The 13,901-nt window shown below is 35.2% G+C and overlaps 1 protein-coding gene across 7 annotated transcripts in view; it reads right to left on the reverse strand.

Moving 5' to 3' along the window:
• Window positions 1–13,901, reverse strand: part of thrb (thyroid hormone receptor beta) — a 94,338-nt gene that overhangs the window by 17,183 nt on the left and 63,254 nt on the right. For 5 of the 7 annotated variants that reach the window (XM_029442949.1, XM_029442953.1, XM_029442954.1 and 2 more), the window contains 2 exons: window positions 13,102–13,174; window positions 7,822–7,872 (listed from right to left, as the gene is read on the reverse strand). In XM_029442949.1, coding sequence (XP_029298809.1) covers window positions 7,822–7,872; window positions 13,102–13,108 — 58 coding nt within the window. In that variant the 5' untranslated portion in view covers window positions 13,109–13,174. The remainder of the gene's footprint in view (window positions 1–7,821; window positions 7,873–13,101; window positions 13,175–13,901) is intronic. The other 2 variants (XM_029442952.1, XM_029442951.1) reach the window with 1 other exon arrangement.

Consider the following 13,901-nt stretch of genomic DNA (forward strand, 5'->3'; position numbering starts at 1 on the left):
CAGGAGTAAAGTGAGATATTAAGGTATGTGTGTGTTACAGCTGATCTCTTGTGAAGGATAATAACGTATGAAGACTTTATAACGTAACATCAGTGTGTGAGCAGCTCCACTGTCAAACTTCTCCTCGGGACCAGAGCCAAAACAAATGATCAATGTTTAATGTGTATAATCTGGTGAATGCAGCGTTAGAAAGGCTTACAGCGGGATTAGAGATGTAATAAGTGTGAGTGTGTGACAGGAGATGTGATCAACATGCAGCAGCTGCTCGGGCTGATACCAGTTTAACTTTTTGATGAGGTGACGTCCTTAACGTGGACTAATCTCGTTTGGAGTTTCGACTCTGGACAAACTGTTAAGCGTTCATCAGACAGAGTTTAACGCCTGTCGATACGTTAACAATCTGTCGTCTGAGCGGACGGCCTTAACGCTGAAGGAGCTTTTATGCTTTTTAATGATCTCTCGATAAGTTTGGAACTTTTTTTATTGTTATCTTGTTTTTCCAGTTAAATAAGTTCTTCACACAGAAATCTACGGCTGTGTGGAGAAGAAATATTTATTTATAAAGAATGTGACGATACAAAGACATGCAAACATTACTTGATGAATGTTGTATATTATAAATATAAATATATAAATATACATATTTATCTCTCTATATATATATATATATTTATATATATATAAATATATATATATAATATAAATATTTATCTCTCTATATATATATATATATTTATATATATATAAATATATATATAATATAAATATTTATCTCTCTATATATATATATATATTTATATATATATATAAATATACTGTATATATATATATATAGAGAGATAAATATTTATATTATATATATATATTTGTAAATTCAGGTATTTATGAATAGAAATAAAAATAAAAATGAATTCTTGTAATGATCTGAAAGATGCATTTTAAGCTTGAATCTTTTCCTTTGAAATAAAACCAGCGAACATTAAACGCTGCAGAATCACAGCTCAGACAGAAGCTGGATTTAAGACGCTGCAGACACAAGAAGACTCTGTGTGAGTATTAATGTTTTATCAGCTCCATCAATGCATCCATCGTCTGCCATGTTCATGTGTTCATCATCATCATCATCATCATCATCATCATCATCATCATCATCATTATTAAACTACTTTAAATACTTTAAAACAGTTTAATCCTATAAAACATTTGAAACTATTGAAATATTCCTCTACTTACCTCAAACGTCTTGTTTTTAATCTTTTTCTCGTGAACGTTTCTCTAAGAAACACGTGTTGGAATAGAAACGTCCACGAGAGCGTGTGGCCCTTCCCGTGTACGAACCCTCGACAGAAGACTCGCGCCGTGTCTCCGGGTACTCCCAACAGGTGCACAGATGTATTTTAGGAAACATCAAACTTCTACTTTACAATCTTCCTCCCTCGCCAGCCAACGGGGACCTAGTTTCTCTGTGGACGGAGCCGCCCCACAGTGGCGGTGCGGCGGGCTTTTGCACATATATATTCCCTCCCTGATTGATTACTTTAGGCCACGGGAGTTCAAGGCCGGTCATGATCAATTTCTGGATGTTTCTCTTTTACCCCTGGGTTGACATGCACCAGATGTCCCCGTCTCCCCGGTGTTACCTGAGGAGGACACAGAAGGAACCTTTCCCCTTACAGTTCAGGGTAAGCTCAGGGGAACAACAGAAGGCTCCCAACGGCGAAGGATAAAGTTTAGGGGGATTATCCCGCACTTTGGAATCAAGAGCGGGAATCTATTTTAGATAGTGCTCTTCTTTTTTAACATTCATGTATTTCTGCTTCTCCTGCAGAGCTCCAGAGGAAACACTGTCCTCCATGTTGGCGGAGCGGCGCACATCCAGCGAGCGCCTCAAATCAAATGTCGCTTGTTGTGAACCGCTGTGTTATTTGAGTAATTTGCCATTAGGGTGTAATCTGAGAGGGTATTACACATTCAAACTGTGTGTGTGTTGTTCAAGTACAAGTGAGGAGGCAGTGCACGCCCAAGTACTTTACAACCTGCACAGACCCATCAGGGGGGGGGGGGTCAGCCAATCAGGGTCACACAACAAGGTGCAGCAGAATCACAGCTTTATTAAAAACCTCAAGATCTACGTCCAACATTATATCATATAATATGATACATACCAACATTATATATATTATTTATATTTATATATATATACGTTTCAAAACTGCAGAATGAAAAGGTTGAAAACTGGAAGTCTACAAGAAAAACGTTTTGCAGATTTACAGCTGTACACACACACACACGCACGCACACACACTCACGCACGCGCACACACGCGCACACACACACTCGCACGCACACACTCGCGCGCACACACACACGCACGCACACACACGCACACACACACGATCCGCAGCACCCTGTGTGTTCGCGGAGCGTCAAGTAGCGAGTCTGCAAAAAAAAGCTCTACAGCAAAGAACCGGCATTTCAAAATAAAAGCTCTGTCCCGGAAATTCTAAAGCGGCTACTTCAAAATAAAAGCTTTTTTATTGTTGGAGATACGCAGTAAACAAAGTACAGTGGTAGAAACTATGAAAGACAAAATAATGTTTGCAGAGATTTTAATTTGTTTTCAACCAAACGAAACATTATGGAAGCTTCAAAAGATTTAAATGAGCTTTCAAATCTCTTTTTTAAGTCTCCAAAGATGTTGCACAGGCGTATTATCCAGAACTATCCTGTAACTTTCATCCTGCAGACAGTAATGAGTGAATCATCAGGTTTCCACAGGAACACATTATTGATTCCTCCTGAGACATAGAATTTAATTCCAATTTAAACTTCAAAACAAAGCAGAGACCGTCTGTGGGACAGAAGCTGTCGTGCGGCACGTGTGTCCGACGTGTCTCCACACGTGGGGAAGCTGAAGAACAATTGATGAACTTGGATCAAAGAGAAGATGCAACATCGCTGCGTGTGAGTTTAGCTTTAGTGCTTATTTTTATGTGCTGTATGGGACAAATACTTTTTAACATTTGTATTAAATATCCCGCACAAACATCTCCTCATCTTCAGCCCATTAAAGGAGTTGGCTGTATTTTAGCCTTTACTAGTAAAATGCAATCATAATGTTTTATTGTTATAAATAAATGATGGTTATCTTATTCAGTTGACTTTTTAAGGAAGAAATGTCATTTTGTCATATGTCATACTATAAAATACAAAATACTATAAAATACAAAACACTATTCATTTGGCCCTGAGTGAAAGTCCTGCTGGACAGTTTGAAGCCACTTTCAGTGATAAATGAAGCGACGACTCAGAAAACGTATAAAATGTTAAATTTAGGACTCAAAAGACCAAAGAGGAATGTTGGATCACGCAGCTCAGTTTGAATTCAAACCTGTAGCTGAACATCGAGTCTTCTCCTGAAGACACATGAGCTTCAACGCTACAACATTAAAATCACTAAATCACGTCTCGAGGGAGACCAGATTAAAAACCTCGTTAACGTTCGAGTGGAAACTAAACTACGTTCTGATTCGTAAAAGATCTCGGCTCTTAAACGAGGTATGTTTCAGAAGTGTCTCTCATCCTTCTGCGAAGAAAATGTGGAGAGACGTTAACAAAAAATGATTTTGTACTTTGCTAGATTGCTAAGAAAATGTTCCACTTTTCCACACATAATATCATAATGTGTGAATGTGCAGCGTCAGACGTTAAAGCTTCTTACAACACGTGGCAGCACGTGTGTCGTCACAGAAGCACCAGATGAGTCTTTTCACAGCATGTCCTTGAATGCACCGTCAGACTGTAACACCCTCAGTGGTCGACAGCGGGGTCACGGTGAGCGAGCAGAGATCCCCTGCAGACTCGTGAGTCTCATCTTCCCTTCGACACTTGGAATGTAACTAAGTACTGAACTCAAGTACATATTTCATGTACTTTACGTGAGTATTTTAATCTCGTGCTACTTTATACGTCTACTCCACCGTGACACCGAGGAGGGACATGCAGAATGATGTGGTGATTACTTTGCACACAGAACATATGAGAATGTGCAGCTGGAACAATAAATCTGTTTATTGTATTTGTTATTGTTTATGTAGCGAGGACCAACAGAACATGTGTTACCAGGGTTACAGAACGACGGACAGAAAATGAATGAGCAACTATTTTGTATTAATATTTCAGTCTCTCTTATCATTTTAATATTTTACAATGACTATTTTGATATGCACGTTCTGCATTGAGTACTTGTAATACTTTAAGTAGATTTTCCTGATTGTACAAACTTTTACTATAGTAACATTTCCAATGAAGGAAAGTAAACCTGGAAAATAAAGTGTCACCAAACATCCAGTTTATTGCTCATAATATCGTCAACTGAGGGTGAACAAGGTCTATCTGACAAACTGGACAGATTCTGTAGATATTTGCTGAGTCAGTGAGATCTACAAAGGTCCATCTCCACATGTTCAAGCATCATGTTAGTATCACAACCAATAGCAGGGCGGCAAATGAATCACGTGATCATTTGAAGCACAAGAAGAACTTATTCAAAACGTTTTGCTGCCGACTGTTTTATATGTAATCTAGTAGATAGTAGTTCAAGTTAAGATCATCAGTAGTTTAAGTTAAGATCATCAGTAGTTCAAGTTAAGATCATCAGTAGTTCAAGTTAAGATCATCAGTAGTTCAAGTTAAGATCATTAGTAGTTCAAGTTAAGATCATTAGTAGTTCAAGTTAAGATCATCAGTAGTTCAAGTTAAGATCATCAGTAGTTCAAGTTAAGATCATTAGTAGTTCAAGTTAAGATCATCAGTGGTTCAAGTTAAGATCATCAGTAGTTTAAGTTAAGATCATCAGTAGTTCAAGTTAAGATCATTAGTAGTTCAAGTTAAGATCATCAGTAGTTTAAGTTAAGATCATCAGTAGTTCAAGTTAAGATCATTAGTAGTTTAAGTTAAGATCATCAGTAATTCAAGTTAAGATCATTAGTAGTTCAAGTTAAGATCATTAGTAGTTCAAGTTAAGATCATTAGTAGTTCAAGTTAAGATCATCAGTAGTTCAAGTTAAGATCATCAGTAGTTCAAGTTAAGATCATTAGTAGTTTAAGTTAAGATCATTAGTAGTTCAAGTTAAGATCATCAGTAGTTCAAGTTAAGATCATTAGTAGTTCAAGTTAAGATCATTAGTAGTTCAAGTTAAGATCATCAGTAGTTCAAGTTAAGATCATCAGTAGTTCAAGTTAAGATCATTAATAGTTCAAGTTAAGATCATCAGTAGTTCAAGTTAAGATCATTAATAGTTCAAGTTAAGATGATTAGTAGTTCAAGGTAAGATCATTAGTAGTTTAAGTTAAGATCATCAGTAGTTCAAGTTAAGATCATCAGTAGTTCAAGTTAAGATCATTAATAGTTCAAGTTAAGATGATCAGTAGTTCAAGTTAAGATCATTAATAGTTCAAGTTAAGATGATTAGTAGTTCAAGGTAAGATCATTAGTAGTTTAAGTTAAGATCATCAGTAGTTCAAGTTAAGATCATCAGTAGTTCAAGTTAAGATGATTAATAGTTCAAGTTAAGATCATCAGTAGTTCAAGTTAAGATCATTAGTAGTTCAAGTTAAGATCATTAGTAGTTCAAGTTAAGATCATCAGTAGTTCAAGTTAAGATCATCAGTAGTTTAAGTTAAGATCATCAGTAGTTCAAGTTAAGATCATCAGTAGTTCAAGTTAAGATCATCAGTAGTTCAAGTTAAGATCATTAGTAGTTCAAGTTAAGATCATTAGTAGTTCAAGTTAAGATCATCAGTAGTTCAAGTTAAGATCATCAGTGGTTCAAGTTAAGATCATCAGTAGTTTAAGTTAAGATCATCAGTAGTTCAAGTTAAGATCATTAGTAGTTCAAGTTAAGATCATCAGTAGTTTAAGTTAAGATCATCAGTAGTTCAAGTTAAGATCATTAGTAGTTTAAGTTAAGATCATCAGTAATTCAAGTTAAGATCATTAGTAGTTCAAGTTAAGATCATTAGTAGTTCAAGTTAAGATCATTAGTAGTTCAAGTTAAGATCATCAGTAGTTCAAGTTAAGATCATCAGTAGTTCAAGTTAAGATCATTAGTAGTTTAAGTTAAGATCATTAGTAGTTCAAGTTAAGATCATCAGTAGTTCAAGTTAAGATCATTAGTAGTTCAAGTTAAGATCATTAGTAGTTCAAGTTAAGATCATCAGTAGTTCAAGTTAAGATCATCAGTAGTTCAAGTTAAGATCATTAATAGTTCAAGTTAAGATCATCAGTAGTTCAAGTTAAGATCATTAATAGTTCAAGTTAAGATCATCAGTAGTTCAAGGTAAGATCATTAGTAGTTTAAGTTAAGATCATCAGTAGTTCAAGTTAAGATCATCAGTAGTTCAAGTTAAGATCATTAATAGTTCAAGTTAAGATGATCAGTAGTTCAAGTTAAGATCATTAATAGTTCAAGTTAAGATGATTAGTAGTTCAAGGTAAGATCATTAGTAGTTTAAGTTAAGATCATCAGTAGTTCAAGTTAAGATCATCAGTAGTTCAAGTTAAGATGATTAATAGTTCAAGGTAAGATCATCAGTAGTTTAAGTTAAGATCATCAGTAGTTCAAGTTAAGATCATCAGTAGTTCAAGTTAAGATCATTAGTAGTTCAAGTTAAGATCATCAGTAGTTCAAGTTAAGATCATCAGTAGTTCAAGTTAAGATCATCAGTAGTTCAAGTTAAGATCATCAGTAGTTCAAGTTAAGATCATCAGTAGTTCAAGTTAAGATCATCAGTAGTTCAAGTTAAGATCATTAGTAGTTTAAGTTAAGATCATCAGTAGTTCAAGTTAAGATCATTAGTAGTTCAAGTTAAGATCATTAGTAGTTCAAGTTAAGATCATTAATAGTTCAAGTTAAGATCATCAGTAGTTCAAGTTAAGATCATTAGTAGTTCAAGTTAAGATCATTAGTAGTTCAAGTTAAGATCATCAGTAGTTCAACTTAAGATCATTAGTAGTTTAATAAAAAGTCTTACAAATTCAGATTTATTAGCAAATATAATTTTCACTTTTAAGTTTCCTGCCACGTGGAACTTGTGTAAACATTTAGAGCTTAAAATGAAGCTAAGTTGCATAAAATACAGTTGAGGTTAAATCTTCGGGGGGAAATGTCAGAGAGACTTGGGACTCTGGTGTTCCAACAATAGAACCACAAAGGTCTATCTGCACAATGAGTTTAGTTTCTACCCATAATGCACTGAATTGGTCCAAACAGTGTTAACTTCACTACCTAGTGTGCAGCATGTGATGTGTCAACATGGGTTGGAGTTGGTTTTATAGTGTCCACGTTATGAACTGCTGAACTTTCAAATGTGTTTTTCTCAGAACTCGTCAAAGTGCAGATAGACCTTGTTCACCCTCAGTTGACGATATCACAAAGTCTTTTATTCCACTGAGTGTATTTACAGATGAATAATAATAATAATAAACTTAATGACATATTTAATATTGCATTCAATATATTGAATTTGATATTATTTCGTATTTATTTGCAGGTCTGTATGTTGTATACCAAGCAGACACACATTCAATGCTTCCTTTCCTTTGCTTAATGGTTTGAATAATGAGCCCCAGAAATATGAAAAGAAAACATTTCTCCAAAAGATTACTTACCGTCGTTATCCGATCTAAACAGAATCGAGCCATTCACAACATTAAGCAGAATCTGAAGGTTAGAGTTTGAAGCAGCTCCTCAGTGTTTAGTGAAAGCTCACGCACACTGACAGAGAGGAGGACAAGCTGAGAGGGAGGATAAATATTACCATTTTGAATGGCCTCATCTTTCCAGCGGGGGGAGCAATTTTCTGCTGGCTCTAAAATAGATGGGAGAGGCACTTTTAAAGAAAAGACTACTTGCTCAGTTAAACAGGTGAGAGAGGCCGACTCAGGTTCCTCTGCTTCTCACACCATATCAACAATCAGATGCTAAGAAAACAGCAGGTTCATGTGAATTAAGCATCAGAAACATCACTTTGTGTCGTATGCATCTGTCAACACACGGCGTACGGGACGTCCTGCACGCACACCTGGTGCATAATAAACACTTAGTCTGCTTCTTACTGTGTGTGTAGCAAGAGAAGTCTACTTTTCCTGCACATCGGGAATTGTAATAAAGTGTTAAAGGTTTGGAAAAGGAGGTAAAGTGGTGCACAGTGAAACATCTTTCAGTTAAAGAATGAAGCAGCTGATTTAATTCCCAGAATGCAACACTGTTGTTGTTTGTATGTTTGTTTCGTCTGTTCGATGATGAAAAAAGGAAAAAGCATTTTATTTACATTCAGTAAAACTAGATTATTTGTCTACTTACTATGTTACATTTAGCTTTTTACTTATTACATCTTATTAAATCATATAATTTCCCCGCTGTGGGACTAATAAAGCTTTATCTTATCTTATTTATCAATGTTAGAAATACGATCTTTAGAAGACGGCTGATAGATGTCTGTATATTGTGTTGGCTCACATCACTGACAGTGAACAGAGTCCTCTGCTGGTGAGGCGGCGCATCGCTGACCCTCTGCACACGATCGCAGCTACAACATGAGCACCATGAAGTGGGAATTATGTTCTGCACAGAAAATGAACTCTCTGTGCATGGCGCTCACGTTACGCAGGACACCTATCCTCTCTTACATTATTTACATAACATTTTAAAACCTGTTTTTCTGCTGAAGTTTTTGTTTTCTGTGCAATGACAATTGTGTTTTGGTCGGCTGACACACAAAGTCATAGCTGAGCTTTAAAGTTCACTCTTGACCGTGGCAGCAGCACTTGATTCGTTTGTTCTGGAGCTTTTGATCTTCTTCAGCAGATCGACTGGTTGTCACAGAACTATAAATGTTTAAACTTCCTGGATTCTGTGCACCTCTGCGAACCTCGTATGTTCTTTTGCTGTAAAGATGTTAATTTCCCCGTTGTGGGACTAAAAATGAATTCTGATGTGATTCTGCCACTGATCATGTGTAGAGGGTCTCATCTCATTTTCAATTAAAATTATTATAATCTTTTTTCAATTTACTGCATTTGAGTTCTTAGTTTGAAAACAAAACAAAAAAATATGAGTTACTGGTTTAGATGTCTAAATGTGTCCACACGTTGCATTAACATCTGTATGTGTGTTACAGTAACATCTGTATATGTGTTACGGTAACATCTGTATATGTGTTACATTAACATCTGTATATGTGTTACATTAACATCTGTATATGTGTTACAGTAACATCTGTATATGTGTTACATTAACATCTGTATATGTGTCACAGTAACATCTGTATATGTGTTACATTAACATCTGTATATGTGTTACAGTAACATCTGTATATGTGTTACAGTAACATCTGTATATGTGTTACATTAACATCTGTATATGTGTTACAGTAACATCTGTATATGTGTTACAGTAACATCTGTATATGTGTTACAGTAACATCTGTATATGTGTTACATTAACATCTGTATATGTGTCACAGTAACATCTGTATATGTGTTACAGTAACATCTGTATATGTGTTGCAGTAACATCTGTATATGTGTTACAGTAACATCTGTATATGTGTTACATTAACATCTGTATATGTGTCACAGTAACATCTGTATATGTGTCACAGTAACATCTGTATATGTGTTACATTAACATCTGTATATGTGTCACAGTAACATCTGTATATGTGTTACATTAACATCTGTATATGTGTTACATTAACATCTGTATATGTGTTACATTAACATCTGTATATGTGTCGCAGTAACATCTGTATATGTGTCACAGTAACATCTGTATATGTGTTACATTAACATCTGTATATGTGTTACATTAACATCTGTATATGTGTTACAGTAACATCTGTATGTGTGTTACATTAACATCTGTATATGTGTTACATTAACATCTGTATATGTGTTACATTAACATCTGTATATGTGTTACAGTAACATCTGTATGTGTGTTACATTAACATCTGTATATGTGTTACATTAACATCTGTATATGTGTCACAGTAACATCTGTATATGTGTTACATTAACATCTGTATATGTGTTACATTAACATCTGTATATGTGTTACAGTAACATCTGTATATGTGTCACAGTAACATCTGTATATGTGTTACAGTAACATCTGTATGTGTGTTACAGTAACATCTGTATGTGTGTTACAGTAACATCTGTATGTGTGTCACAGTAACATCTGTATATGTGTTACATTAACATCTGTATGTGTGTCACAGTAACATCTGTATATGTGTTACATTAACATCTGTATATGTGTTACATTAACATCTGTATGTGTGTCACAGTAACATCTGTATATGTGTTACATTAACATCTGTATATGTGTTACATTAACATCTGTATATGTGTCACAGTAACATCTGTATATGTGTTACAGTAACATCTGTATATGTGTTACATTAACATCTGTATGTGTGTCACAGTAACATCTGTATGTGTGTCACAGTAACATCTGTATATGTGTTACATTAACATCTGTATGTGTGTCACAGTAACATCTGTATATGTGTTAAAGTATCATCTGTATATGTAGTACATTAACATCTGTATGTGTGTCACAGTAACATCTGTATATGTGTTACATTAACATCTGTATATGTGTCGCAGTAACATCTGTATGTGTGTCACAGTAACATCTGTATATGTGTTACATTAACATCTGTATATGTGTCGCAGTAACATCTGTATGTGTGTCACAGTAACATCTGTATGTGTGTCACAGTAACATCTGTATATGTGTTACATTAACATCTGTATATGTGTTACAGTAACATCTGTATATGTGTACATTAACATCTGTATATGTGTTAAAGTATCATCTGTATATGTAGTACATTAACATCTGTATATGTGTCACAGTAACATCTGTATGTGTGTCACAGTAACATCTGTATATGTGTCACAGTAACATCTGTATATGTGTTACATTAACATCTGTATGTGTGTTACATTAACATCTGTATGTGTGTCACAGTAACATCTGTATGTGTGTCACAGTAACATCTGTATGTGTATTACAGTAACATCTGTATATGTGTTACAGTAACATCTGTATGTGTGTTACAGTAACATCTGTATGTGTGTTACAGTAACATCTGTATATGTGTTACATTAACATCTGTATATGTGTTACATTAACATCTGTATGTGTGTTACAGTAACATCTGTATATGTGTCACAGTAACATCTGTATGTGTGTCACATTAACATCTGTATATGTGTCACAGTAACATCTGTATGTGTGTCACATTAACATCTGTATATGTGTTACATTAACATCTGTATGTGTGTTACATTAACATCTGTATGTGTGTTACAGTAACATCTGTATATGTGTCACAGTAACATCTGTATGTGTGTTAAAGTATCATCTGTATATGTGTTACAGTAACATCTGTATGTGTGTCACAGTAACATCTGTATGTGTATTACAGTAACATCTGTATATGTGTTACAGTAACATCTGTATGTGTGTCACAGTAACATCTGTATATGTGTCGCAGTAACATCTGTATGTGTGTTACAATAACATCTGTATATGTGTTAAAGTATCATCTGTATATGTGTTACATTAACATCTGTATATGTGTTAAAGTATGATCTGTATATGTGGTACATTAACATCTGTATGTGTGTCACAGTAACATCTGTATATGTGTCACAGTAACATCTGTATGTGTGTCACAGTAACATCTGTATATGTGTCACAGTAACATCTGTATATGTGTTACATTAACATCTGTATATGTGTTAAAGTATCATCTGTATATGTGGTACATTAACATCTGTATGTGTGTCACAGTAACATCTGTATATGTGTTACATTAACATCTGTATATGTGTTAAAGTATCATCTGTATATGTGTCGCAGTAACATCTGTATATGTGTTACATTAACATCTGTATGTGTGTTACATTAACATCTGTATATGTGTTAAAGTATCATCTGTATGTGTGTTACATTAACATCTGTATATGTGTTAAAGTATCATCTGTATATGTGGTACATTAACATCTGTATGTGTGTCACAGTAACATCTGTATGTGTGTCACAGTAACATCTGTATATGTGTTAAAGTATCATCTGTATATGTGTTACATTAACATCTGTATATGTGTCACAGTAACATCTGTATATGTGTTACATTAACATCTGTATATGTGTTACAGTATCATCTGTATATGTGTTACATTAACATCTGTATGTGTGTCACAGTAACATCTGTATATGTGTTACATTAACATCTGTATATGTGTTACATTAACATCTGTATATGTGTTACATTAACATCTGTATATGTGTCGCAGTAACATCTGTATGTGTGTCACAGTAACATCTGTATATGTGTTACATTAACATCTGTATATGTGTTACAGTAACATCTGTATATGTGTTACATTAACATCTGTATATGTGTTACATTAACATCTGTATATGTGTTAAAGTATCATCTGTATATGTGTTACATTAACATCTGTATATGTGTTAAAGTATCATCTGTATATGTGTTACAGTAACATCTGTATGTGTGTTACATTAACATCTGTATGTGTGTTACAGTAACATCTGTATGTGTGTCACAGTAACATCTGTATGTGTGTTACATTAACATCTGTATATGTGTAGTACATTAACATCTGTATGTGTGTTACATTAACATCTGTATGTGTGTCACAGTAACATCTGTATATGTGTTACATTAATATCTGTATGTGTGTCACAGTAACATCTGTATATGTGTTACATTAATATCTGTATGTGTGTCACAGTAACATCTGTATATGTGTTACATTGTGTTTCCTGTCTGCTCTGCTCTGGTTCTCTGATTATGATTCTACTTTCTGTTTCACACTCTTTTATAACAGGAATATACTTCAGGGCAGACATGTTGTTGTTTTTGACACGTCAGGTCAACTTCAGATTATGATAGATATAGATATTGGTTTAAATAAACTTTAACGTGCACTATATATCTTATTTTCTTTTAAAGCTGGGAATATTTGGCTGTGAGTGTGTGTCGGGGTCTTACCTGACATACTGGTGGGGTTCAAGGCCGAGACGTCATCCTCAGAGCCTCCTCAGACATCTGGGTACCTACCTAGCTGAACACAGACCAAGAAACCATCACTGAGAGCATTCCTTATATACCAGCTGACATCACTTCAATCTAACATCTTTACACAGCTTCTCCATCCCTGCTGTGCCATTTTAACAAACAACCAACATCGAGAGTGAAGAGGTTTCACTGTGTCGTCAGTGTGTCACAGTCCTGCACAGACGGCTCACATGTCGTGGAGCTGGTTGATGGGTGACATCTAGTGGCCACAGAGGGAACAACCAGTTTACATAACCTATTTCAGAAATGACAAATGTTGAGGTGTTGTGTGCAGACGAGTTATTCTCACATGAGAAGCATAACATGTTTCATCTGTAATAAGATACAGCTGAGGGACGTTTAAAGGTTCTGCAGTGATCATCAGAAACACACACACACACACATCTCCGGGGTTACATCAGAAACATTAGCCCACACACACACTGGTATGTTGGGTTCAACAGGACTCCAACAGGTTTCTGATCAGCTCCGGTGTGGCGAGCAGTAGAACCAGGATGTGGCTCCTCACTAAGACCAGGAGAGGACAACAATACCACTTTAACAATACTGCATTTAGTATCTTCAGTACATGTCCCCAGCAGCGACTAAAGAGCGTCCCCAAAGAATGGTTGTGCAGACATTCAGCAGCCAGACTGAAAGTACCAGGATGTAAAGTCTTCCTGAATATTATTCAGTGCTTCTGAACAACAGGCTGCACTTGTGTTCTGGATCTA

The sequence above is a fragment of the Cottoperca gobio genome, chromosome 11 (assembly GCF_900634415.1).
Source record: "Cottoperca gobio chromosome 11, fCotGob3.1, whole genome shotgun sequence".
Taxonomy (NCBI): Eukaryota; Metazoa; Chordata; class Actinopteri; order Perciformes; family Bovichtidae; genus Cottoperca; species Cottoperca gobio.